General features: G+C 46.1%; 1 protein-coding gene across 1 annotated transcript in view; it reads left to right on the forward strand.

Annotated features, from left to right (window-relative positions):
* The first annotated feature begins 216 nt into the window (after positions 1-216).
* Positions 217-24,443, forward strand: part of SYTL4 (synaptotagmin like 4) — a 51,136-nt gene continuing 26,909 nt past the window's right edge. Inside the window, exons 1-7 of the mRNA XM_069065272.1 lie at positions 217-405; positions 1,106-1,215; positions 16,409-16,581; positions 16,886-17,101; positions 17,241-17,350; positions 20,534-20,636; positions 23,981-24,085. Coding sequence (XP_068921373.1) covers positions 16,472-16,581; positions 16,886-17,101; positions 17,241-17,350; positions 20,534-20,636; positions 23,981-24,085 — 644 coding nt within the window. The 5' untranslated portion in view covers positions 217-405; positions 1,106-1,215; positions 16,409-16,471. The remainder of the gene's footprint in view (positions 406-1,105; positions 1,216-16,408; positions 16,582-16,885; positions 17,102-17,240; positions 17,351-20,533; positions 20,637-23,980; positions 24,086-24,443) is intronic.

Below are 24,443 nucleotides of genomic sequence, written 5' to 3' on the forward strand. Positions count from 1 at the left end.
GCAGGGACACGCGGGCATTTGAAATCCAGCCTGGCCCAGCCGTCTGGAGAGCAGGGACCGGGAGTAGCCTGCTCGAAGTCGGGAGGGGGAGGAGGCCTGGCCCTCCTCCAATCTCGGGCCGGAGCGCGGGGGGCGGGGGTGGGGCCTCCCCGCTCGTCAGGGGGCGGAGCTACCGGCTTCCTTTAAATTGGCGGCCCCGCCCCGCTCCCTGGAAAGTCGTGTCTCTTTCCGCCTTGTGAGAGAGGGAGGCTGTTGGCGAGCCACAGGCGGGTAGCGGCAGCCGGGACCTGGGCGAGAGACGGGGCACACACATATTCAGAAACCGAGAGAGACAGAGAGAAAGCCCGAGCCGCTGATCCCCAGCCCCCCGACGCCGTCGCCACCGCCCCCCGCATCTCCAGCCAGGTGATCCGACCAGCCAGCCCCGATCCCGCAGCTCCTCCGCCCCGGTCTCAGAGGCTCCATCCCTGCTTGGCCCCGGGCCCCTGCCCAGGCTGGCCTGCCCTCCCCTTCCGCTCCCGTTGCTCCCGGCTCAGCTCCGCTCTCTCCGCCCTTTTCCTCAGCTCGCCCTCGGGCTTCTGCCCTCCTGCCCCCTCTTTCTCTGTCTTTCCCTCCTCTCTCCCCTCTGAGTTTTTGACTCCTTGATCTCCCCACTCAAACCCGCCCTGACCGTCGGGGTCAGTTGGAAATCCAGCTGTCTGTGCCATTTAACTTTCTCTGAGACCTTGGATAAGTCACTCCCTATCCCCGACCTCAGTCTCCTTGTTTGTACAACGAGGGGGTTGAAGCAGGTGGCCTCTAAGGTCCCTTCCAGGTATAGAGCTGGAGTCCTGTGATGGTCGCTCTGCCGGGAAGGGAGCACCCCCTTTCCCGTTGCCTCTTGAGCTTCCCAAGCTCCGTTCCTAGACTTACCCTGGCGCATTTTACTTTTCTCTCGTCCCTTTCCAGGATTCCCTCTTCCCCCTTCCGGGCTCTCTTGGGTGCTCTGGGCCCCACCCCTCAGGTCTCCTCTATGAATGCAGTGTCTCCATGTGCGCTTTGAAGGGAAAGGGAGCGTTAGCCATCATCCCACCTTGGCTGACAGTGGCCCTTCCTTTTTCTTCAGCACAGATTGGCCTGGGGCTGTGCCTCGGCGATCTCGTCTGGATCGTCGGACGTTCAGGAGGACCTTAGAGGCTGACGGCATCTCCTCTTCCTTCCCTTACCCCTGCCAAGGTAAAGTTTGGAGGCTTTTTGTGTAGCAGAATGGTCCAAGGCAGTGTGCGTTCCTCCTGGGGCTGAGGGTCTACTGCCGAAAAATTCTAAGGGAGGGGTCTGTAGGCCGGCTTGGAGGGCTGAGGTCATATTCCTTGACCCTCCAGACCAGACGATGTATGCTTGGAACAGATCACTCTGGGGGAAGGGGGCGCAGAACCTTACAGTCGTAACTGGGAGCGTTTTTAGCCACTCAGGGATTCCTTCCCTCCAAGAAAGGGCTAGATCACAGAACCCCAACCCACCCAGTCTAACACAAGCACTCCGAGATGCATTGGGAGATTCTCGGGGAAGAAGAAATATTTTACAATAGCAAAAGCTCTCAGGTTTCTGCTGTTTAATGACATGGTTGTGTTTCTTAGCCCTAGTTGAATAAATATATGGGCTCTGCAAAACCAGTTGCGGTGACTTGAAGAGCCTTAAAAAAAAATCTGAGGTATCAGAAGAAGAAATGATGATATTAGCCCCAGTGTAGTAAATATGGATTTGGGAGCCTGCAGATTTGGGCAGGGAGAGGGACCAGACCTGTGATTTCATGAATGTACTGAACTCCCCATGAGAGGAAACTTCCAGTAGAGGGAGATGGAACCTGAGGGGTGGGGCTCAGAGCACCTAAGGGAACCCTGAAGGGGGAAGAGGGAAAGATGAACTGGAGCAGGAAACTCTGGAAAGAGGGGTGGGGGGGGGGAAGCAAAATCCTCCTGCTCTGCAATTCATAACCTTACTTAGAGAGCTTGCTGCCTGGGGCAGAGAGGGCAAGTGATTTGCCCGGGTCACACAGCCAGTGTGTGTCCCAGACAAGTACTCAGACCCAGGTCTTTCAGACTCAAGGCTGCTTAGAACCATCACAGAGTCATTAAGAACAACTCATGCTGTTTCCTCCTCCATCGATGTGTCTCTTAACTTTGCTTTAACTGTTTTTTTTCTTGTTTCAAGTGAGTGTTTATGGGAAGTGGGGTTTATATCCCGTAATGACTTCATTGTATATGGAGGACACCAATCAAATGATAAAAACCCGAGCCCCAAACCCCAAGCAGAATCCAAAGAGGATGTAAGCCTAGTTCTTCTTCGAGGGTTATTACACTCCGGAGCAGGGTGCTTCCTATTAGACTAATATCAAGAGGACACTTCACCATCCTTTGTGATATCTGGGTGAACAAAATGGAGGAACGGTAGGTGGGATCTTGAATCATTTGGCCCTGGATAGATGACTGGAAAACTGGAGAGAAGTATCTAGTGGAGGGCCACAAGCCTCTGCCCATTGCTCACTTGTGTTCCATTTTCTTAATGACTTAGATGGAGAATAATAATCTCAAAGTGCTTTGTATGCTATCTCATTTGTTCCTCACACTGACCCAGTAAAGTAAGGAGGGAAACAAGCATTTAGTAAGTGAAAGAGATTTACACATATTATCTTATTTAATCTTCACAACAACCCTGGGAAGTAGGGTGCTATCATATCCCCAATTTACAGCTGAGGAAACTGAGGCAGACAGGCAAAATGACTTGGCCAGGGTCCCATAGCCAGAAAGTGTCTGAAGCTGGATCTGAGTTCAGATCTTCCTGACTCCAGGCTCTATCCACTGTGCCACCTAGCTGCCTTCTAAAAGGTTCCATTTTACAGATGAGGCTATTAGTGCTAAGAGAGGTGAGATGACTTGCCCACAGTTGTACAGCTAAGGTGGAATTTGAACCATGGTCCTCTTGCCCCCTAGGTCCAGCCTTCCGACTGCATCTTCTAAAACTCGAGAGCATGATACCTACATTTTCTCATAAGGTTAAGTTTACACCTGTCCACCAATGAAATAGGCTACCTCAAGAGACTGGTGGATGGGCACTCATTGACCATGTTGTGAAGGGCACTCTTTGTGAACCTCTGAAGGACTGAGGTGCTAGGATGCTCTAGGATGATTCTGCCATTTGGCATAGCCATCATTCCATGAATGGGGAGTCATGGAGAGAGCCTTGTCTCTGGAGTCAGAGGCCCTGGGTTCCAGTCTCAGCTCTGCCACTTACTACCTGCATGGCCTTGAACAAGTTCTTTCACGTCTACAGGCCTTAGTTTCCTCATCTGCAAAGTGGGATTGGGGGTGGGGGTGACCCCCAAAGTCCCTTCCAGCTCTGTGATCCTAAGGTGAACCTTTTGTCCTGTTATCTGTAGAGGGGACACTCCTGTCACTGATACACAGTGGCAGTTGGTCTTAGACCATAGCATCAGGTACCCAGAGGTTGTGGCTTGTACAGAGCTGGTACAGAGTTGTGTCTCCCCACACTACCTCCCCAAATGAAATTGAAGAGGAGAAAATCGTTATCATCATCAAATTTCTAGGGGGAGGTCTGGAAAGGCCCTTAGAGGTCATCTCATTCAAGCCTCATCATTTTACACATGATGAGACGGGCCCCAGAGAGGTGAAAGTCCTGTACCTGGGTTCCAAGAAAAAAATCACCATAACAACTCCCCAGGATGCTTTGAGGGGATGTGGCCAGACCAGTTCTGGGGGGAATGGGAGAGCATTGTAGGACAGATACGATGTGATCTTGGGTTGTATTAATAGTGGTAGGATCCAGGCAAAGGGAGGAAGTACTTTTCCCGTCCTCTGACCTGGTCAGAGCACATCCAGAATGCTGGGTTCAGTTCGGGGCACCACAGACTAGAACAGAATCAGAGAATCTGGGGGCTAGGGTTGGTGAGAACTCAAAAGCTAAGCGGGTGAGAGGAGCATGTGAGGGAGAAGGGGATGAGAAGAGATTTGTTTCTGGGTGTGTCTGGGAAAGGGGTCAATGCCCTCCAATACTGAAGAGCATCATATAGAAAAGAGGTTAGGTATGTTTCCTGTGGCTCCAAAAGGCAGATCTGGGACCAGTGGGTTCTATTGAAAGGGAGGCAGATTTGGTTTCACTTAAGTTCACTTTGGTTTCTAAGATCTTAGTTTTTTGAGTCAGGATGCAGGATTTTAGAGGGCGTTCAGGCCAACCCCCTCCTTCCTCACCCAAGGCCCCATAGCAAGAAAATGGCTGAACGAGGACCTGAAGCTCTAGTCTCTGAGCCCAAGTCATCGAGGGGGAAAGGCATTCTTTTGGGGCTATTTCCTGAAATAGAGAATTCCCGCTCATTCGATGTATTCATACAGAGGATGGGTGATCACCCAAAAGAATGTCATAGAAGGTATTTGGGTAGAATTTGGGGTGGGGATTAGACTTAGTCTAGCTACTATTCTCAATCCTGAAAGAGTTCTCCTAGGACATGGGGACCCAACAATTCTAATGATCCCAGTTTTGTTTTTTAAAATTTGTATGAAATTTTATTTTTTCCAAAGAACTAAAGTCTCTCCTTCCCACTTTCCCACAAAAGAAAAACAAAACCCTTCTAACAAATAATAGCTAGAATTAATATAACACCTTAAGTGTCATATAATTATAATATAACATCTTAAGTGTCATATAATTAAAGTGCTTTACAAATATTATCTCATATGATCCTTACAACAACCCTGGGAGGTAGGTCCTATTATGATCTCAGTTTTACAGATGAGGAAACTGAGGCTGACATATGTTAAGTGACTTGCTCAGGGTCGCACAGCTAGTCCGTCTCTGAGGCTGGATTCAAGCTCAGGTCCTGCTGACTCCAAGGCCAGCACTCCCTGTTCGTAGTGAAGCCAAACAAATTCTCATATTGGTCACGTCCCCAAATACATCTTGTTCTGCACACTGAGCTCCTTACCTCTGTTGGGAGATGGGTAACATGTTTCTTCATGCATCCTTTGGAGTCATGTGAACCCAATTTCCAAAGTGCTCCTTTGGGTTGGGTGGCCCAAGGCCAAATTATGAATATGAATATGAAATATGAATATCTTCACATCCTCCACTGCCTTCTCCCCCCGTGTCCCATCTCCCCCAGCTTCCTCTTTCTTTTTCTGGACCTTCGCTTCAAGGAAGGCAGAATGGGTTAAGTTCATGTACGTGAAGATGCTAGTGATTTGAATATTGGGATGTAAGTGAGTGGAGTGCCGGACATGGAGTTAGGAAGAGCAGAATTCAAATCTTGCCTTCGACACCTATTATCTGTGCGTCAGTTTTCCCATTTGTAAAATGAGGGAGTTGGATGATCTGGTTCCTTCCAATTCTAAATCTTTACCCCTCTCTGATGAGCTCCCTGACTTGTCCCCCAGTTTTCTGGGAATAAAGAAATGAGATGGTGGTGAGGCAGATTTGACTGCTTGCAAGGTTCATGATGCTTTAGGGAGCTGGAGACAGGATTGTGCCCAGATAATAATCTGGGGTTATTAAGTGCATCTGGCTGCGTTTGGCAGGGAAAGTCCTGGGACAATTTCTCGGTGTTGGGAGTGGAGAGAACATGGTTGAGAGACTGACAGTGACCACAGGCTATGGATGGGTATTCCTGATCTAGTGGAAATTAATTGGATTGACTTTGGAGAGTCTTCAGATCATGGCTGAGAACTGACAGGGAGGGACCCTAGAGGCTCATTTCTTAGATGAGAAAAGTGAGTTCTGGGGAGATGAAGTGTTTCTCCCCCCCCCCCCCCAAGGTCACTCAGGTAGAGAGTGGCCTACTGAGGTTTCTAAATGCTCCTTGAATCATTCATGGCCCTCTCTTTTCCCAGGGAGCCTTTGGAATGGGGGTGGGGGGAGCTAGGCAGAAGCTCAAATGGGAGCTAGGTGGGGCAGCTTTGAAATGCATTGCAATCATTCAGTCAACAAGCGTTTTATTTGGCTAAGCACTGGGCATCCTAAGCTAGGCCAAAACACATGACCCTTGTCCTCAGCCAATCAGTCCTTCAGTTAAGCACTTATTAAGCGCTTACTATGTTCCAACCCTGATAGCTAGGCATACAAGGAAAAGCAAATGCATCACTCTGGATCTAAGCTCCCAGGATTCTAAAACTGCTCACAGTGACAGGTGGAGAGAAAAAAGTGGGTGGCCAGGTAGCACAGCGAGTAAGAGCGCCGGCTCCAGTGTTGAGAAGACCTGGAGATTGAATCCCGGGCTCAGACACTTAGCACCCACCCAGAAAGACCTGGCCGGTAACCTCGAGCAAGTTACTTAACCCCAATTGCTTAGGGGAGGCCAGGTGGCTCAGCGAGTAAGAGCACTGGCCCCAGAGTTGGGATAACCTGGGGATCGAATCCTGGGCTCAGACACTCAGCATCACACCCAGAAATAACTGGCCGTGTAACCTTGAGCAAGTTACTTAACCCTGATCGCTTAAAAAAATAAAAAAAGTAAGCACCTTTCCGCTCCCAGGGCCATTGGAACTTTGTACCTGATTGTGACTTGTTGGCCTTGTCACCCGTTCCAGGCTTTGGGGGTTCTGTGAAATAGAACGAGAAGGTATATTTTGGGGGGTGGCTGCCCAAAACATCTGAAGCCTTTCAGGGCAAGGATCTCAGAGGCCCTGAAATGTTATCTGCCTGCTGCTCATTAATTTCCAAGTCTGGGCTTGACACCCAGGCTGTCCCACCCTTCTCTTAATGCAGCCTTTAGCAGACTCCATTTGCTCCCCAAGCCTTCCCTTGGTTTGTGCTGACTTAACTTCTCTGCACTCTTGCTGATAACTTTGACCCACTTGGAGGCACACACTTTTGTTGTGTTTGGTTTGGTTTCGTTTTTTCCCTTGGAAAGTTAGAGTCTCTTCTGTGTAATTGAATATTGGGTGTATTCCCAGAGTGCACCCAAGCCAGCACTCCAGTTCTCAAGGGCCTGGCAGCTTGCTTTAGATTGTCCCAAAGACTTCTGTCATGGCATGGGAGACAATGTGTGAAAAGGGATGTAGCCTACAAATTAGAGGCAGTGGAGAAAGGCCAGAATTTGAAGGTAGAGAGCTTGAGTTAGAATTCCTGGACTGGGGGACCTGGGGACTTCTTCTGGACTTGGGACTTGGTTCCTCCCATGTCTGCTGAATGAGGGAGGGCAGTTGGACTCGATTTCTAACATTCCTTTTAGCTGGAACTATATGAACCTTTAGGAGCCTTGGATTCTTAGTGACAGGAAGGGGCCAATTAGGAGATGGGGGATCTCCCAAGGCTTGTTCTTTCTCTAGGTAGAAGCCTGGAGAAAGACATTGTGTCATGTCTTTTCTTTCCAACCAGGTTTCTTGACCCTATTAAAAAAAAAAAAACAACCAAACCCAACTAAACAACAAAAGCCCATCTATCAGCAAGCATTTTTAAAGCACCTACTGGGTGCCAGATACAGAGCTGAGCCGCTCCAGAGACTGAGGAGCCCTAGACAGCATTTCAGGCTTCTGGCCATCCCAGCCATTTGCTTCTATTTGGGGTGTGAGCTATCTGGCCAGGATCGACATTTCCGAGCTTGGGGAAATTAAAATCTATTAAGAAAATGGTCAGAATTTCAAAGGGTCCATGATAAAAAATGCTGTCCACCTCCAGAGAGAGAGAACTGAAGCATACTTTATTTACTTAATTTTTCTTGTTTTTTTTTTGTATGTGTTTTTTCTTTTGCAGTATGGCTAATATGGAAATATGTTTTGTGTGACTTCACATATATAATCGATTTCCTATTCTTTGCCTTTTCAGAGGGTAGGGAAGTGGTAAAAGGGAGGGAGAGAATTTGGAACTCAGAATTTTTAAAAAATGAATGTTAAAATTTTTTAAGTGTAATTGGGAAATACTTAATGAAATAAATAAAAATATATTAAAGACAAACAAACAAAAAAAAATGGTCAGAGGAAAACAAAGTTAGGCCTCATTAAGGTGTAGACCTAAGGAGCTTGCTGGGATGGTCATTTGATGCAAGTTACTCCGCCACAAGCTTGAGAGGGGGCTGAGGACTTAGAAGGACATCCCCCGCTTTTGTAAATAAGCTTTTTTGATATCTTCCATTTCTTACATCACCACTGTACCATATCCTGTGTATCTCTCTTCCTCCCTCTCCCAGAGAGCCATCCTATATGCCAAATGGTAATTTTTGGAGAGGAAAGAAAAAAAAAGGTGCATAACTGATTGAGACATTGAAAAAGTCTGAAAACAGGGGACCCCCTTTTTCTGATCAGAAAGAAACACCTGTGACTGGAAGCAGATTCAGAGGCAATGGTGTGAAGCTATCCAGGGCCAAGCTGGTAGGGAGGTCCTCAGAGGCCACTGTCTAGGCCAAGCTCCCTCCCCCACTGAGATGAAGCATCTTGGCTAAGGTGACATGGGTGGTAAGTGGCAGAGACGGGATTCGAACCCAAGTCTTCTGACTCTAGATCCAGTGCTGTTTCCACTATGTACCAAATCCTGAATGGAATTAAGAATCCAGTTTTTTTCTCATAGAATACTTTTATAAAATGGTAGTTTAGTAAAGTTGAAGTAATATTAGTATTCTTGTTGAGTCATGTTATAAGTCAGGTTTTTGTGGGTTAGCCTGGGACTCTTCAACTGCCTTTTGTAAATTTGTTCTTATAGGAAAAGGTGCTTCCTGTTCCAAGTAGTTGCCTTCTAAAGTCCATTTTTGGAATATGATCTGTTAATAAATTGGGAACTGCCTGTGCCATGCAGACCAGGTCCAGACTTATTGTGTTAAAGGTGATTTAATGGCCTGATGAGATACAGGAGCCTGCTGATTTTTTCTCATTATACATTTCCCATGAAAATGGCTTCAAGTCATGTATTTGGGGAGGGAGGGGAACTCTAATATGTTGTGGCTCCATATTACTGTTTCTGCCCTGGCACCCTGAGGGTGGGGGTGGGAGGCAGTGTTGGCTACAGAGGTCCTCCAGAGTCAGCAGCTTCCCACTGGAAGATTTTTGGAGAGAGAGACAGACAGACAGACAGACACACACACACAAAGAGAGAGACAAAGACAGAGGAAACAGAGACACACAGAGACAGAGACACAGAATCAGAGAAAGAGAGGAAACAGAGAAGCACAGACAGAAACACAGAGTCAGAGAAAGAGGAAACAGAGACACACACAGAGAGACAGGAGAGAAAGACAGACAGAGACAAAGAGAAACAGTCAAAGACAGAGAGGAAACAGAGACAGACAGAGAGAGACAGAGTCAAAGAAAGACGGAGAGGAAACAGAGAGAGAAGACACACACACACACACATGCACACACAGAATTGACTTTATCCTGGTATTTACAGCAAGAGACTCACACATTTTGCCCCTCTGATTCCAGCTGAGCCCATAATGCTGCAGCCAATTTTTTTTTTCTATTACTTTCCTCATGGTGTCTTTTCCGACCTTTTTCTCCTCTCAACCTCTGACTCTTTCACCAGATCTCCTCACTTGGAACTTTCCTAAAACAAATCCAAGCCATCTGTCAAGGCTTCCCTCTTCTCCCCTGTCCTTAACTTCTTTCTACCTCCCCACCCCATCTTCTCCTCCTTAGCTCACCTTGGCTGAAAAGGTGGTCTTCTCTCTGTTTAGATTCTGCTGGGACCTTTGGCCCATCCCACTCCCTCCCATCTTGTCCAGTAGCTTGTGTCTTTGGATCTTCATTCTTTCTCTGCCTTAGTTTCCCCCTCTTATCTGATGGCTCATTTTTTGCTGCCCATAAACATGCCCCGTTTTTTCCACCCTTTAAAAACAAAAGGGCTTTCCTTGGCCCTGCCTGTTGCCTTGTGCATAGTAGGTGCCTGCTGAGTTGAATAATATTTACAGTGTTGTGTGCAAAAGCTGACGGGGAGAAGAGGGCAGCTGAGAGAGGAGACAGAAGGTAAGCAAGGGAGGAAGCAGAAGAGCTGGCTTTAAGCGCTGCCTCTGCCCTGTGTTGGCTCAGAGGCCTTGGGCAGGTTCGGGAAGTCCTGTGAACCAAATAGCTCACTTTGGAACCAAGGCATTGGCCCAGGTGACTTCGGAGGCTCCTTCCAGCTTGCCTTTGGTGAAGCCAGAAGTTCTGTTGGGAGGATCCAGTGAGATCACATATTTAAAGTACTCTCCCTTCCCAGTTACAGCTGCTATTCCCTAGAAGTCCCTGGCTGGCTGGTTGGTTTTTTCATGTTCTTCTAAATTGCTAATCTCTGCTCTCTTTTATCCCCACCGCAGGAAACCCTCAGTGGTTCATGGGTACCATAAACCAATCAATTTACAAGGTGGCAACTACCTTAATTAAAAAAAAAAGAAGTGTTATTGTTGTCTTTTATTTTATGCCAGTTATTTTCAGGTAGAACGCTCCTCCCCCAGCCCTCCCTTGTCTATCAGTGCATGCAAAGGTCCCACCCCTACTTTCCTATTCCCCTTTTGCTTCCTATCTCTTTGCAAGGGTTTCATTTGAGTGCTCATTTTGTTTATATTTATTGTAATCTTGGTTCTGCCTGTTTTTCTCTACAGCAGTTTATATAAGTCTTCCTTTATTTTTTCAGTCTCCTCATCTTGGTGATTTCTCATGGCATTCATATGCTACAATTTGTTCATCCATTCTCCAATTGATGGGCACCCACTTTGTTGCTAATACACACAAACACACACACACATATACCTTTGTAAATATTTTGTTTGAAATGGGGCCTTTTTATTTTTCTGCCTTTGACCCCCTCTGGGTAGTCTCAGTAGTGGAATCTTATGGTCAAAAAGTAGAAACAGTTTAGTGATTTTTCTCACAAGAATCCAAATTACTTTCCAGAATGGTTAAACTAAGTCACAGTTCTCCCAACAATGTATTAGCATACCCATCTTTCCTCCAACACTATTTTCATTTTTTCTATGACAACTTGCTGCATATGAGATGAAGCCTGAGTTTTAAAATTTATATTTTTGTTAGTGACTATTTTTATATCACAATCATTTCCCTATATATCCTCCTCATCTGAACTTATATTGTAACAAAAAAAAAGAGTCAAGCAAGGTTGACTATCACAGCAGCTGTTTATCTGTGACTGCTGTATTCAGCTGCCATAGTCATCTAACCTCTGGATTCTGTATTGGTCATTGAGTTTATTCGGATTTTAGTAGCTTCTTAAAAATTGTTTTTATTTATCTTGGCCTCCTGGTTTTGCTTATTTTATTCAGCAGCAGTTTAAACATAGTTTTCCAAGTTCTTTATACTTATCACTTTTTATGGCACATTAATATTCTGTTACATTCATTTACTGGAATTTGTTCAGCCATTTCCTAATGAATGGGCACCTACTTGGTTTCCATTTTTATTTTTTTTACTACCACAAAAAATGTGACCATGAATATTTTGGCTGATATGGGATCTTTTTTTCCCTACCTTTGATCTCTTTGAGATATATGCCCAGGAGTGGAACCTCTGGGTCCAAGGATTTGAATAATTTAGTAACTTTTATTTAAAAGTCATTAATTCCGAATTATTTTTTCAGAATGACCGGACTAGTCGGCTCTTCCCACAGTGTTTTAGTGGGCCGGACTTCACAGCTATTTTCTAGATTATTGACATCTTTTGTCTCTGCTAACTTGCTGAGTGCAATGAGTAACCTCAGGATTGTTTTGACTTGTATTTCTCTCATGAGTAGGGCTTTGGAGCATTTTTCATCATGGTTGTTGATAGTTTGATGTTCTTCTTTTGAAAACTGCTCACATCTTGAAATATGCGAGATAACCCATGCCCTTATATATTCGTGCCAATTCTCTCTATATTTTGGATTTAGATTTTGCTCAGCTGGGTTTGACACAGAGATTCTTTTTTTTCCCTACTCTTAGGCTTCTCTTATTCTAACTTGATTTCATTCAGGCAAAAGTGGTTTTGATTTGCATCTCTCTTATTGGTGATTTGGAACAACCTTTTATATAGCTGTTCATAGTCTGCAGTTCTTTGTTTGGAAATGATTTGTGATCTTTGACTGCTTAACTATTGGAGAATGCCTCTTGAAGCATCACATATTTGTGTAGATTTCCTATATATGTCAGATTTTTGTCAGAGATATTTTTCCCAGTTGACAGTTTCCCTTCTTATTTTAGTTGTATTGATTTTGTTCCTGAAAAAAACGTTAAACTTTATATAGTTAAAATTGTCCATTTTTTTTCTTTTCTAATGTCCTCTGACTCTTGTCTGAGAGCACCCAGACAAAAGTCTGCCCCACTCCCCCTCCCCATCAACACTATAAAAAGAACCTCTTTCCTTTCTGCTCTAATTTTTTCATGTCAGTTTTTTATATTTCAGTTACATAGCCATTTGGAACCTGCTGTTTTTTAAGTAGTCTGAGTTACTAGTCAAAGCTGATTTTCTGTCAAATCACTTTACAATTTTCCCATTAGTTTTTGTTACGTACAGTGTGCTTCACCCCAGTAATTATTGTTCTTGGGTTCATCAGACACTGACTTCAGATGAACTGAATGCAATTGTTTCTCATTCCTGTTTATGTAGATGGTTCCACTCACCGATTTTTCTGTTTTTGACCCAGTATCAAATAGTTTTGACAATTTCTATTTTATAACAAAGTCCGAGGGCTGGAAACACTATTTCCCCTTTATTCCTTTTTTTCCTCATTATTTTCTTTGAGATTCTAGACCCTTGGTTCCTTCAGATGAATTTTCTTATTAGTTTGCCCAATTCAATAAAGTCAGCACTAGCACGTCATTTGATTTACAGCACTAAATCTGTAAATTAATTTAGATAGTCTTGTTCTTTTTATTGTTTGGGTGTGGCCCAACCAGGAGCAGTGAGAATAGCCTTCCAGTTCTTCCAAGGCTTCCCTTATATCTATTTGGTGTGTTTGTAATTGCATTTCCTTAAGTCTTAAGTGTTGCCTGATAGGCTGACTCCCAAATATTTCATTCGTTTTGGAGTTATTTTGAATTGGATTTCTTTCTAAAATCATTTCCTCCTGATCCTCATCATTGCTATATGGAAGTGCTGACTTTCTTTTTTCTTTTTTGGTGTAGATTTATTTTGCATTCTGATACTTAAATGAAGCTCTTGCCTTCATCAGTTTCTTTGTTGAGTGCCTAGGATTTTCTGAGCAAGCCATCATGCCATCTGCAGACAGGGATAGTTTTGTCTCGTCTCTGCTGATGTTGATGCCTTTACTTTCATTCTCTTGTTTTATTGCTAGGGCTAGCAAATGAGAGTGGAAAGATGGGTGTCTTGGCTTTACCTTGTTCAGCCAGCCCCATTGCACCTGCACCTATTCTCGGAATACTGCTCTAATGACCCATTTCTCTCTTTGACTTGGAACAGAACACTGGTTTCCTTGAATGAGGCCTAGTGTCTAGCAGGAAATAAGTAATCTGCCTAGGGCTAGCCTTCCCCAAAGTCAAATCTAAAAGGTGGTGCTCTGTGTCACACATTTGAATAAAGTCACTGTCTTCGGATAATTCCAAGAGCTTTGGAGTAATGAAATGGCAAAACTCTAGGCAATGTGAATGGGCCAACATTGATATGAGCTAGGGTTGAGAGCAAAAAAAATCTCAATTATATATACAGGATGTTGGACTTCTGGCCAAGGCCAGGGGCTTAGAAGTCTCTTATCCTGAAGGCATCAGCTAGCTGTACTACCGTTAACTAAGAAGCCCAACAAAAATACTGGAATGTCCCACAAGCATTTATTAAGCACCTACTATGTGCCAGACATAGCTCTAGATACTAGGGCTACAAAAATGAGAAAACATTACTGCCCTTCAGGAGTTTCCATTCTCCAGGGAAGACATTGGAAACCAAATGGGAAATGCTATCACACCCTAGCACAAAGGCATGGTGAGTGTCCTTGGAATACAGTGTGTAGTTCTAGCTATTATGCCTCCAAAAGCTATACTGGAGCTAGAGAAGATCCAGGGCAGAATCCAAACTAAGCTGGGGAAGGGGAGGAGAGCAGTAGTCTCTATCTTGGCCAGGCTGGAAGTGTAGTGAACATTTCTGGGTCCCATACCATTGCTGATCAACATGGATGCTTTAATTTGCTCCCTTTCCAACCTGGGCTGGTTGGGCTTTCCTTAAGCAGACTGGTAACTTGCTGCTGCCAGGGTTTCCCCTGTTGGTGTGAGACTCAGTGAAGACAGCTGAGACCTTTGTGTAGCCTCACTGCACCTTAGAACTCCCAAGTGCAAGTGATCCACCAATCTCAGTCTCCCAGCAGCAGGATTTAGAGGTGTGGGTCACCAGACCTGGCCAAATCGATATTCCGGAAGCACGTGTTTGACCATGTCACTCCCTCGCTCAAAAATCTTTAGTGTTTTTCTGTTGCGACTGGGATAAAATAGAAATTCCTCTGTATGACATTTCAAAGTCTTTCCAGTCTGGTTCCCACCTATTTTTCTAGACAGATATCACATTATCCCTCCTAATTCTCTCTGTGTTCCAGATAAATGATTTACTTGCTGTTCCTCATACATAACATTCATTACTCACCTCTGTGCCAAGTACATTGTGTAGTAGGTAGCACCTGAACTGGGCTTGGAAGGAAGGACAGGATTCTGTGAGCTGGAAGTGAGGAGGGAATGTCTTGTAGATCTGGGAGAGCACTTATGCAAAGACATGGAGATGGAGAATAGACTGTTGTGGGCAAGGAACAATGCGTAGGCCAGTGGGACTGAAGCAGAGAGTGTGAAGGACAGAAGTGGGCGATCAAACCGGAAAGGCGGGGGCTTTCTGAGCCACCCTTGGCATTTTGGTGCATTTTATCCTAGAAGCAATAGAGTAACATTGTCAGATCTGTGTTTTAGGATTGTCAAGTTGGCAGCTATCTGGAGGCTGAATTGGAAAGAGGAGAGGCTGGAGGTCCAGAGACCAATTGGAAGGTGGTTATTGCAACAGTGTAGGCAAGAAGAGCTGAGGACTGAACTGTGAGTTAGGATGGACTGTGTGGATGGAGAGAAAGTGACATATATGAGTGACCATGTGAAGGTGGAAACAATAAACTTGGGTGGTGGAACACGTGTGTAGGATGAGAGAGTGAGGAGGCAAGGATGTCACAGGTCTGGGGGTAAAGATAGCAGTTAGTGGGCATGACATTGATGAAGAACCAGCAAAGAAGGAGAAGGAGCAGCCAGACAGAAGATGTGAATGTAGAATGGAGGAGATCAGGGAGAGTTTTGAGACTGAAGACCAGGGTGATTTGGAGGAGTGGTGGGGCTATGGAGAAATTAGACAAATTCCATTTTCAATATCTTCTGTTTGAGATGCCTTTGAGACATCCAGTGAAGATTTCCAGCAAGCATTTGGTAATATGTGACTGGAGTTTAGAAGAGAAATTGGACCTGAATATAAAAATTTGAGTGCTGAGATCACCAAGGGTGAGAATGAGAATGTAAGGAAGTTAGGAAAGAGGGCAGAAGGGAGAAAGCCTTGGGATATCCATCACACAGTGAAGGGAGGCTGAGGAGGAGTGGAGTCACAGAAGCCATGGGAGTAGCATATATTTAATGTTTGGATCCTTTAAAAATATGTAAATATTAGTAATTGATGATTAGTTAATGTTTATGACTGCTATTTTAATGACATTTTATTCCTGGTAGAGGAATCCTCATTGAATAAAATTGTTGTTTAATGTTCTTTGATTATTATTTGTGCCTGGGAAAAGCTTAGCCCACTGGCCAACACAATGACAAATGAGAGCCTTGGCTCATCTGGGGCCAATCACATAAATGGTAGACCCAGTCTCTTTAGATGAAATCAACTCATCTCAAATGGTTGTCTTATAAACACAGGCCCGTTAAGTGATAAGGCCTCATAGGGATCAGTTCAAAACCATATGGCTTAGAGATTGAAATGTGTAGTTGAGAGCTAAGTAAACAGCTCTTGAAATGTTTGCCAAGTATAAGGCCCTCTTTGTTTGGAGTGGTCCAGTTGGCCCCATTTTCTCTCAAGACACTGAGGTGGATTTGTCAAGTGTAGAGGAGGGACTGCTCTAGGGGAGGTTTGGGGTTTTCACTATCATTTGAGTCATAAGCCGACTAGTGGAGTGAACTTCGAACGACTGTCCCTTTTGCTCTCAGGGCAGAATTCCAATGACGAAGGCCTCCCTGGCCTTCCTAGGGGCAGAATCCCGATGGCAAAGGCCTCCCTGGCCTTCCTAGGGGCAGAATCCCGATGGCAAAGGCCTCCCTGGCCTTCCTAGGGGCAGAATCCCGATGGCAAAGGCCTCCCTGGCCTTCCTAGGGGCAGAATCCCAATGGCAAAGGCCTCCCTAGCCTTCCCAGGGAATCACCCACTCGACTGGGGGAGCAGCCTGTTGGAAGGCTCTGGTGCTGTTGGCCTGATGTTTGATGTGAGTCCTTGTCCTCCTTCAGGCAGCTCTGCTTGTTTGGATACTTTTTAAGCATAAAAGAGCTGAGGAGAAAGTGAAGGGAGTCATGTCGGAGGCGGTTGATCTCTCCTTTCTCTCTGAGACAGAGAGGGACTTGATCTTGAAAGTTCTTCAGCGGGACGAGGAGCTCCGAAAAGCCGAAGAGAAGCGGGTCAGGTGAGAGGATCAAGAAAGGCCTGGCCTGGCAAGGTTTGGCATTTTGGCTTGTGTTTCTTGCTTCAAACTCTAGAGAGATCTTGTCATAGCTGCACGTCTGCTATGTGTCTACTGCATGTTTGCCCCGTGTGTCTTTCCCAGGGCTTCAAGTTGGCTCTGTGTTGTGGTGAACTTCGTAAAAAGCAAAGGGCCTCACTCTCTTTTCACATCACTACCCTGAAAAAAAAATCAGCACCAGTCAAAAATCCTGCTCAACCCACTGAGATCCTGACTCCAGGTGAACAACTCTCTCTGGTCTGAGCAGGAGACTAAAGAATGAGCTGCTGGAGATCCGGAGGAAAGGGGCCAAGCGAGGCAGCCAGCGGTATGGTGAGCGGACTTGTGCCCGGTGCCAGCAGAGCCTGGGGAGAATATACCCCAAAACCAACACTTGCCGAGGCTGTAATCACCTGGTGTGTCGGGACTGCCGCACCCCTGGCGCCCATGGCACCTGGAGGTGCAAGGTGTGCGTCAAGGAAGCGTGAGTGTTGTTCCAGAACCAGGGGGAGGAGTGAGCAGAGAGGGAAGTGAGGCCTTGCATGTGGCAAAAATGTTAGCCTGCACCGCCTGCCTGAAAAAATGCCATTAGCCAAATGCTAATTCCTCTTCTTCCCTCCTAGAGAGCTGAAGAAGACAACTGGTGACTGGTTTTATGACCAGAAAGTGAACCGCTTTGCTAACCATCTGGCCAGTGACTTAGTGAGGATGTCACTTCGCAAGAAGCCAACAGGTACTGCATTCCCAGGAAGACTGTGCCCTGGCCAAGTAGGTCCTAGGCTATCCAGCTTCATTTTGGCTTTTGCCCTATTTGTAGGAAATAGGGGTCTTTGTTCTACTGCCAGGTGCTCATTCATTCAGCAAATGCTCCTTGAGCATTTATACTAAGAGATTTCAACAGATATACTGATACTCCAATATGCAAAGCCTCACAGTTCCTCAACTTAGTAATTTACCATGACCTACTTCTGCTCCAGCCACCTCAGCTACTAGGGGAGATGGTCACACCCTCAGTCTTGCCACAAGCCACCAAAGCATCACCTCCATGTTCAAGAACTCTGAAATTCCCTTATCTGATCACAATCTCTTGTCATTCCACCTCTCCCTCTGCCTTTCACCCACACAATGACCTTCAGTCTCTCAACCTCTCAGCACTTTCCCAGGCAATCAACCCTACATTAAGTACACTCTCTTCTCTTCCCCATTTTGACCTTTGGGTGAACAAGTTTGGCTCTAGATTACCCTCTTCTCTTGAGTCACTTGCCCTCTTAGATGATCTCTTTTCTTGCCCTTCCAAGACTCAGTCTTGATCATTCCCACCATCTTCTGCCTTCTCTTCTCAATGCATGCAGTTGAACAAAGATGGAGAAAATCATAAAATAATGCCAACTAAGTCCACTAGAAATTTGTGTTGCGTAATCTCAACTGGGCCCTCACTGCTGCAATGCCATCCTTTTATAACTTCTTAGTGAACTATCCCACTCACTGCGGCAGCTCTTCTAAATCTTCCCATGGCTCCCCCTCCCCCTTTCCTCTCAGCTAAGTATCTTGCCTCTAATTTTATTGAAAACATTGAGACATTCACCAAGAGCTCCCCTTTTCCCCTCCTCCTCATCCTATGTCACTCAGATGCCTTCTGCCACTATCTCCTCCCCCACCTCTGTCTCCCATAATGATGTGGCCCTTCTCCTTGCTAAAGCAGAGCTTGTCTTCCCCACTCTCTTACTTACCTTTGATATCTCCTTGTGTACAGCTGCTTCCCTGTGGCCTACAAGCATACCCATATCTCTTCCATCCTCAAAACTTTCACTTGATCCATCCATCCCTGTGAAGCTCTCATCCCATCTCTTTCCCCTCTTTTGTGGCTAAAATCCATGAGAAGGCTGTCTATAGTCGGTACCTCCACTTCCTTTTTAACTCTCTGAAGTCTGGCTTCTGACCTCATCATTCAACCTAAACTGCTCTCTCCGAAGTTAACAGTGATCTCTCTCTCTCTCTCTCTTTTTTTTGCTTTTTGGAGGGGGGAAGGTAGGGCAATTGGGGTTAAGTGACTTGCCCAAGGTCACACGGCTAGTTTTGTGTTAAGTGTGTGAGACGGGATTTGAATTCAGGTCCTCCTGACTCCAGGGCCAGTGCTCTATTCACTGCGCCACCTAGCCACCCCAGCAATGATCTCTTCATGGCCAAATCCAGTGGCCTTTTCTCAGTCTTCATCCTTCTTGACCTTCCTGCAGCCTTCAACACTGGTGATCACCCTCTTCTCTTTAATCCTCTCTTCTCTCTAGGTTTTCATCACACCTCTCTTTCCTGCTGCTCTTCCTACCTATTTATCTGCTCCTTCTCAGTCTCCTTTGCTGGATTGTTTCCCTCTGGCCTCTGTCCTGGGCCTTCTTTTTTTCTTCTTCTAGACTGTTTCACCAAGAGATCTCATCAGCTCCCATGGATCCAATGGCCATCTCCATGCTGATGATTCTCAGAGCTACTTATCCAGCCCCAACATCTCTGCTGGCCTCCAGTCTGGCATCTCCAACTGTCCACTGAATATCTCAGACATCTTAAACTCAACGTGGCCCAAACTAAGCTCACGATTTTATCTCCCCCATACCATGCCTCTTCCTACTGGTTGAGGGTATCATCACCATCCCAGTCACTCAGGCTCTCAATGCAGGCATCAGCCTTGCTACCTTACTTCCTCTTACCCCTTGTCTACAGTATGTTGCCATGGCCTGTTGATCCATTAGATTGTTAGCTCCCTTGAGGGCAGGAACTGTCTTTTGCCTCTTTTTATATCATTTAACACAGAGCCTGGCACATAGTAGGAACTTAATAAATGTTTATTGATAAATTGTGGATTTTACCTTTATGGTCCCTCTCACGTGTACCCTCTTCTTCCCTCTGATATTACCACCACCCTGGTGCAGGACCCTCATCACTTCATGTCTGGACTAGTGCAGTAGATGCTTTGGGGCATCCTTCTGCCTCAAGTCTCTCTCCATGCCAGTCCATCCTCCACTCAGCTGTCAGACCCTCTTCTAAAGCGCAGATCTGACCATGTCACACTCCTACTCAATAGACCTTAGTGGCCTCCCAGCTTCTCCAGGATCAAATACAAAATGGCCCTCAAAGCCCTTGACAGCCTTGCCTGGCCTCACACATTTCCATTCTTCTTCCAGCTTACATTCTCCTCCTTAGACCGGTAACACTGGTCTGCTTGATGTTCTCCTGACTCTGGGCCTTTTCACTGGCTGTCTCTCATGTCTGGAATGTGCTCTCCTTTCATCTCTGCCTCCTGGCTCCCTCCAAGTCCTTGCTAACATGCCACCTTCTACAGAAAGCCCTTTCTGAGCCCCTTCAGGCCAGCATCTTCCCATTGTCGATTGTTTCCAACTTTCCCTTCCCGTATCTGGTTTGTATATAGTTGTTTATATGTCCTCTCCGTCCTTAGACTGTGAGCTCCTTAAGAACCAAGACTGGTTTTTGCCTTTCCCTATATCCCCAGAGCTTAATGTGGTGCCTGGAACATGGGCATTTAATAGATGTTTATAAACTAACTGAGCACCTGCTGTGTGGCAGGCCTTGGGCTAGCTACTGGGCATACAGGGCTAGTTGTTATCAAAGTAAAAGGAGGTTTTCAGGGAGACATTGTGAGAACCAGAAAGGTGGTTGAAATGGAATGGGCCCATCTGCATGTATCCTACATTTAGAACTGGAAAGGACTTGAGAGGTAATCTACTTCTAGAAGGGGAAACCGAGGCCCAGGGAGGTTGACTTGCCCAATCCACATATCTAGTAAATGACAGGGCCAAGGTTCTGCACTTGATTCTCTGTGTTTATCCCACCACATTTTAGGATTAATTCTTCCTCTTCTCTTCCCCCCCCCCCTTGATGCTCCCCATTTTGGAATGACCCTTTGGAGCTGGTAAAAGAGATACTGTGGGACAGTCTCTTCTCCAGCAGTCCCAACTGAGTGAGGCCCAGACTGGGATGAAGAGTGCCCAGGAGCCACTGAAGGAGTTCAGGTAACACGTGGCCAAATCATTTCCAGCGTGGTGCAGAGGGCTTTGATTTAGGGCAGGTTCTCATGATTTGAGCCGCTCTGTGGCCTTGTGCAGCAGATATAAGTCTTAGTCCACAAAGACACGCCCAGTGGGCTCCCTTGCCGAGGGCTCCAGAGCCTGGGCCTCTGGGCCCGTTAGTTCTGCCAAAGAGATTGTCTCACCTTTCCTCATGCTCCCAGCCCCTTAAACTGATAGGAAACATGCCCAGTAAAGTACTGAAAACAACATGGAGAAGGATCTGGCTGCCTCCTTCTACAGAAAAAGCCCCCAAGATCTCATTGCAGGCTCTGAGCTCTGTGCCCAGCCTTACTGACTTGTCTCCTGAGCCTGCCAGGCCGATGATGCTCTGAGTTCCATGCTATGCTCTACGTCATTGGTGTGGTGCTTTGTAATTTCATAGGATCGTAGATTCAGAAGCAGAGGGCCCCGAGAGGCCTTCAAGTCTAACCCCTGCATTTTAGAATCGAGGAAATTGCCATTAAGGGTCAACCCACTCATTTTACAGAGGAGGAAACTGAGGCCCAGAAGTGTCACACAGCTAGTAAGCAGCTTGAGATGGGGTTGGAACCTGGGTCTTCCCAACCCCAAGTCCAGTACCCTATCCACTATGTCATGTTATCTCCCTGGGCAGGACTTAATTTCCCCTGCCCTACAGATCTTGAGAGAGCAGGCAACTGGAGGGAGGGGAAATGAGCTCAAGGAAAGAAGCAACAAACTGTCAAAGAAAATGTATTGCTACTGTGTTCAGTGTCATAGGCCCAAGCTTCCCAGAGCCACTTGTTAGGGCTGTGATTATTCCAAATCCAGAGGAAAGTGTCTAAAAGTAGAATTCCCCCCATGCCCTCAGGCTGTCTTCCCCACATTTTTGAAGTCAGATTTGTTGGAATCTTGAACAAGGAAACCATGATGATATACTGTGATAAAACATAGTTGGGTAGTGTAGCAGTTACTGTCTTGCTTGTCAAACAGACCAATTGCCATTTGATCTGTTGGCCATACCTTTGGATAATCATTCCCTTAATGAACTCTCCCTTCCAGGGTTCTCCTCCCCTCCCCTCTCCCAACCTGGTCACCGGTGACTTGAAATAATCAAAAGGACCTACCCCCTCTGATCAGTATCTTAATACCTCCAGGAAATGGGGAAAAGGGAGACTGCTCTCTGATGGCCATTGTTCCAGTTCCCTCGGGTTACTGGGACAGAGGCTCCTATTCATAGAACTGAGGTTCTTGGCTTGGGGTCCATGAATTTATTTTTAAAATATTTTGACAACTGTATTTCACTAGAATTGGTTTCCACCATAATCTTATGTATTCTATTGTATGCATTTAAAACCACCGTTTTGGGCAGGGATCCATAGGCTTCCCCAGACTGCTGCCCAAAGGGCTCAAAGAACCATTGAGTTTGGTGGATCCATCCAAGGCCCCTTACCCTTGCCCAACCACCCTCACTACTTCAAGGGAGGAGTCCTTCCTGGACTGATTGGAAAGAGGGGGGCAGGACATGGTTTGGTGACTGGTAGTCATTGAAAGACTGATAAGGTTTCTCTTTCAGATTAGTTCAGAGACTGCAGACTAGGATCATCTCCAAATGCCGTCTTAATACTTCTAAAAGAGGTTGTGTGTGGAATGGTGGGGATGGGTGGGACTGGCGTTTTGTCTGCTCCCACAAAGCATAGGAGGAAAATGGATAAGGCCCTGTGGGAGGATGCCTCAGTAAAGGGTTATGGCTAAGCTTGGCCTTCATCCATTATTTCAAAGTCTAGGGGTTTGTCCTGGGCCCTTTTGGTCCTCATCTGGGGAAGCTCAGGGATCCATTCTCAGAATCATATTTTTAAATGAAAAAAAAAAACACATGGGATTACAAAAGAAAGCAGCTATATGAAGATCCAGTGATCCAAGTATAAACCAAACCAAAGCCATGTTCACAGACCCCAGGTTGGGAAGCCCCTCCCTGGCCTAGCTCTGGTGACCCTGGTTCCTTTATGGCTACCATGCTGTGCTACTTGCAGCCTCCCTATCATGTATCTTTCCCTTCATGCTTAGAGGGATAAAGAGGCTGCTGAAGGGCTTCACTGGGGTTCTCCCTGGCTTTGATGACCTGAGAACAAGGGCCAGAATGACTCCTTTTGATTGGAGCCTGAGGAATATATCTGACCCAGGTCGTTCTTAGCAGTTCCAATAACACTCTGGAAAGCCTTTGAACACAGCTGTGTTCCTGCTGAACACACACAGATGGCCCTTTTCTCTTCAGCTTGGAAACAATCAGACCATAGACTCAGAACTTGCAAGGAAGTAGGAAGTCACTGAACCCCTTCTCTGTCTAATCTAGTCTCCTCATTTAACATATGAGGAAAGTGTGGCCCAGAGAGGTAATGACCTCCTCAAGGTCTCACAGGAGTAAGCAGCAGAGCCAGGATTTGATTGCAGATCCAGCACAGTAGCCATATACTACCTCTCTGAGAATCCATAGAATTATAAAATATTAATTATCTGGAAAGGAATTTTGATCTAGGGGCATCTAGGTGGCTCAGTGGATAGAGTACCAGCCTGGAGTCAGTCAGATTCATCTTCCTGAGTTCAAATCTGGCCTCAGATGCTTACTAGCTGTGTGACCCTGGGCAAGTCACTTAACTACTATTTACCTTAATCCATCAGAGAAGGAAACGGCAAGCTGCTCCAGCATCTTTACCAAGAAGACCTCATGGATCATGAAGAGTTAGACTTGCCTCAGAACTTAAATGATTTGTTCAATATTATCCAGATAGCTCAGGGTAAAGTTTGTTCTCCATCTTCTCAGTTCAGTACTGTTTCTACTGCACCATACAGATAGTTGGACCTTTTTCCTTTCATGGGAGAGGTGAAAATGAGTGGTTTGGCAATACCACACTAGACCCAAGATGAAGGCCTTTGCCCATCATTGGCTACAAGGCAAATCACCCTCTCCTGCTGGCTGTTGCTGCCCCTTGTACCTGAGAATTCAGTTGCATCTCATCTGGGATGAGAGAATTTTCCCACACCTGAAACATGCCATTGAAAGGTCCTTGTTTAATGATAGTTTTGGAACCTCTTCCTCTCATGAGGGATTCTGAGATGGTAGAAGAAGAAATAGAATTTGTTCTACCATCACCTGTCCCTTCCCTGCCACGGTGAGGGACCCAAAGGAGTAAGGATTCAGGAGAGATGGTAAGTGACTTGCCTTTCAATCAGTCAGCCTGTGCCAGTCATCACTATGAAAGGGGACACCTCACCTGGGCTAGCTGGATTTCTGCCGAGTACTCATTTGTTTTGGGTTTTTCCCCCTGTAGCTTGTCATTTGATGCTTCAGAGCCCAGAGATGGAAAGGATTCTCTGGAGACCAAGAGCGCGAATGTAGACAGTGGCCAAGTGGATGCTGTAGGCGACACTTGGAGGTGAGAGTGCTGCCTCCCTCCTCTGAGCACGCACATGTGTGTGTACATAAGCACGTCCATGCCTTTGCATAGACACATGTGTACACACACACAGATGCACACAGGCACACACACACAGAGACACACAGACACACACACAGACACAGAGGCACACACACTGACGCACACAGGCACATACACACAGACATGCACACAGAGAGAGAGACACACACGTGTACACACAGATGCACACAGGCACATACACACAGAGACATGCACACGCAGAGAGAAACACATGCGCATACACACGCACACACAGAGAGACACACACAGGCACACATACACAGAGACACACAGGCACATACACACATGCACACGC

This window comes from Petaurus breviceps, unplaced genomic scaffold (assembly GCF_028583685.1).
Source record: "Petaurus breviceps papuanus isolate PSGF00001 unplaced genomic scaffold, PetGlider_PUasm1.0 90681, whole genome shotgun sequence".
NCBI classification, from domain to species: domain Eukaryota; kingdom Metazoa; phylum Chordata; class Mammalia; order Diprotodontia; family Petauridae; genus Petaurus; species Petaurus breviceps.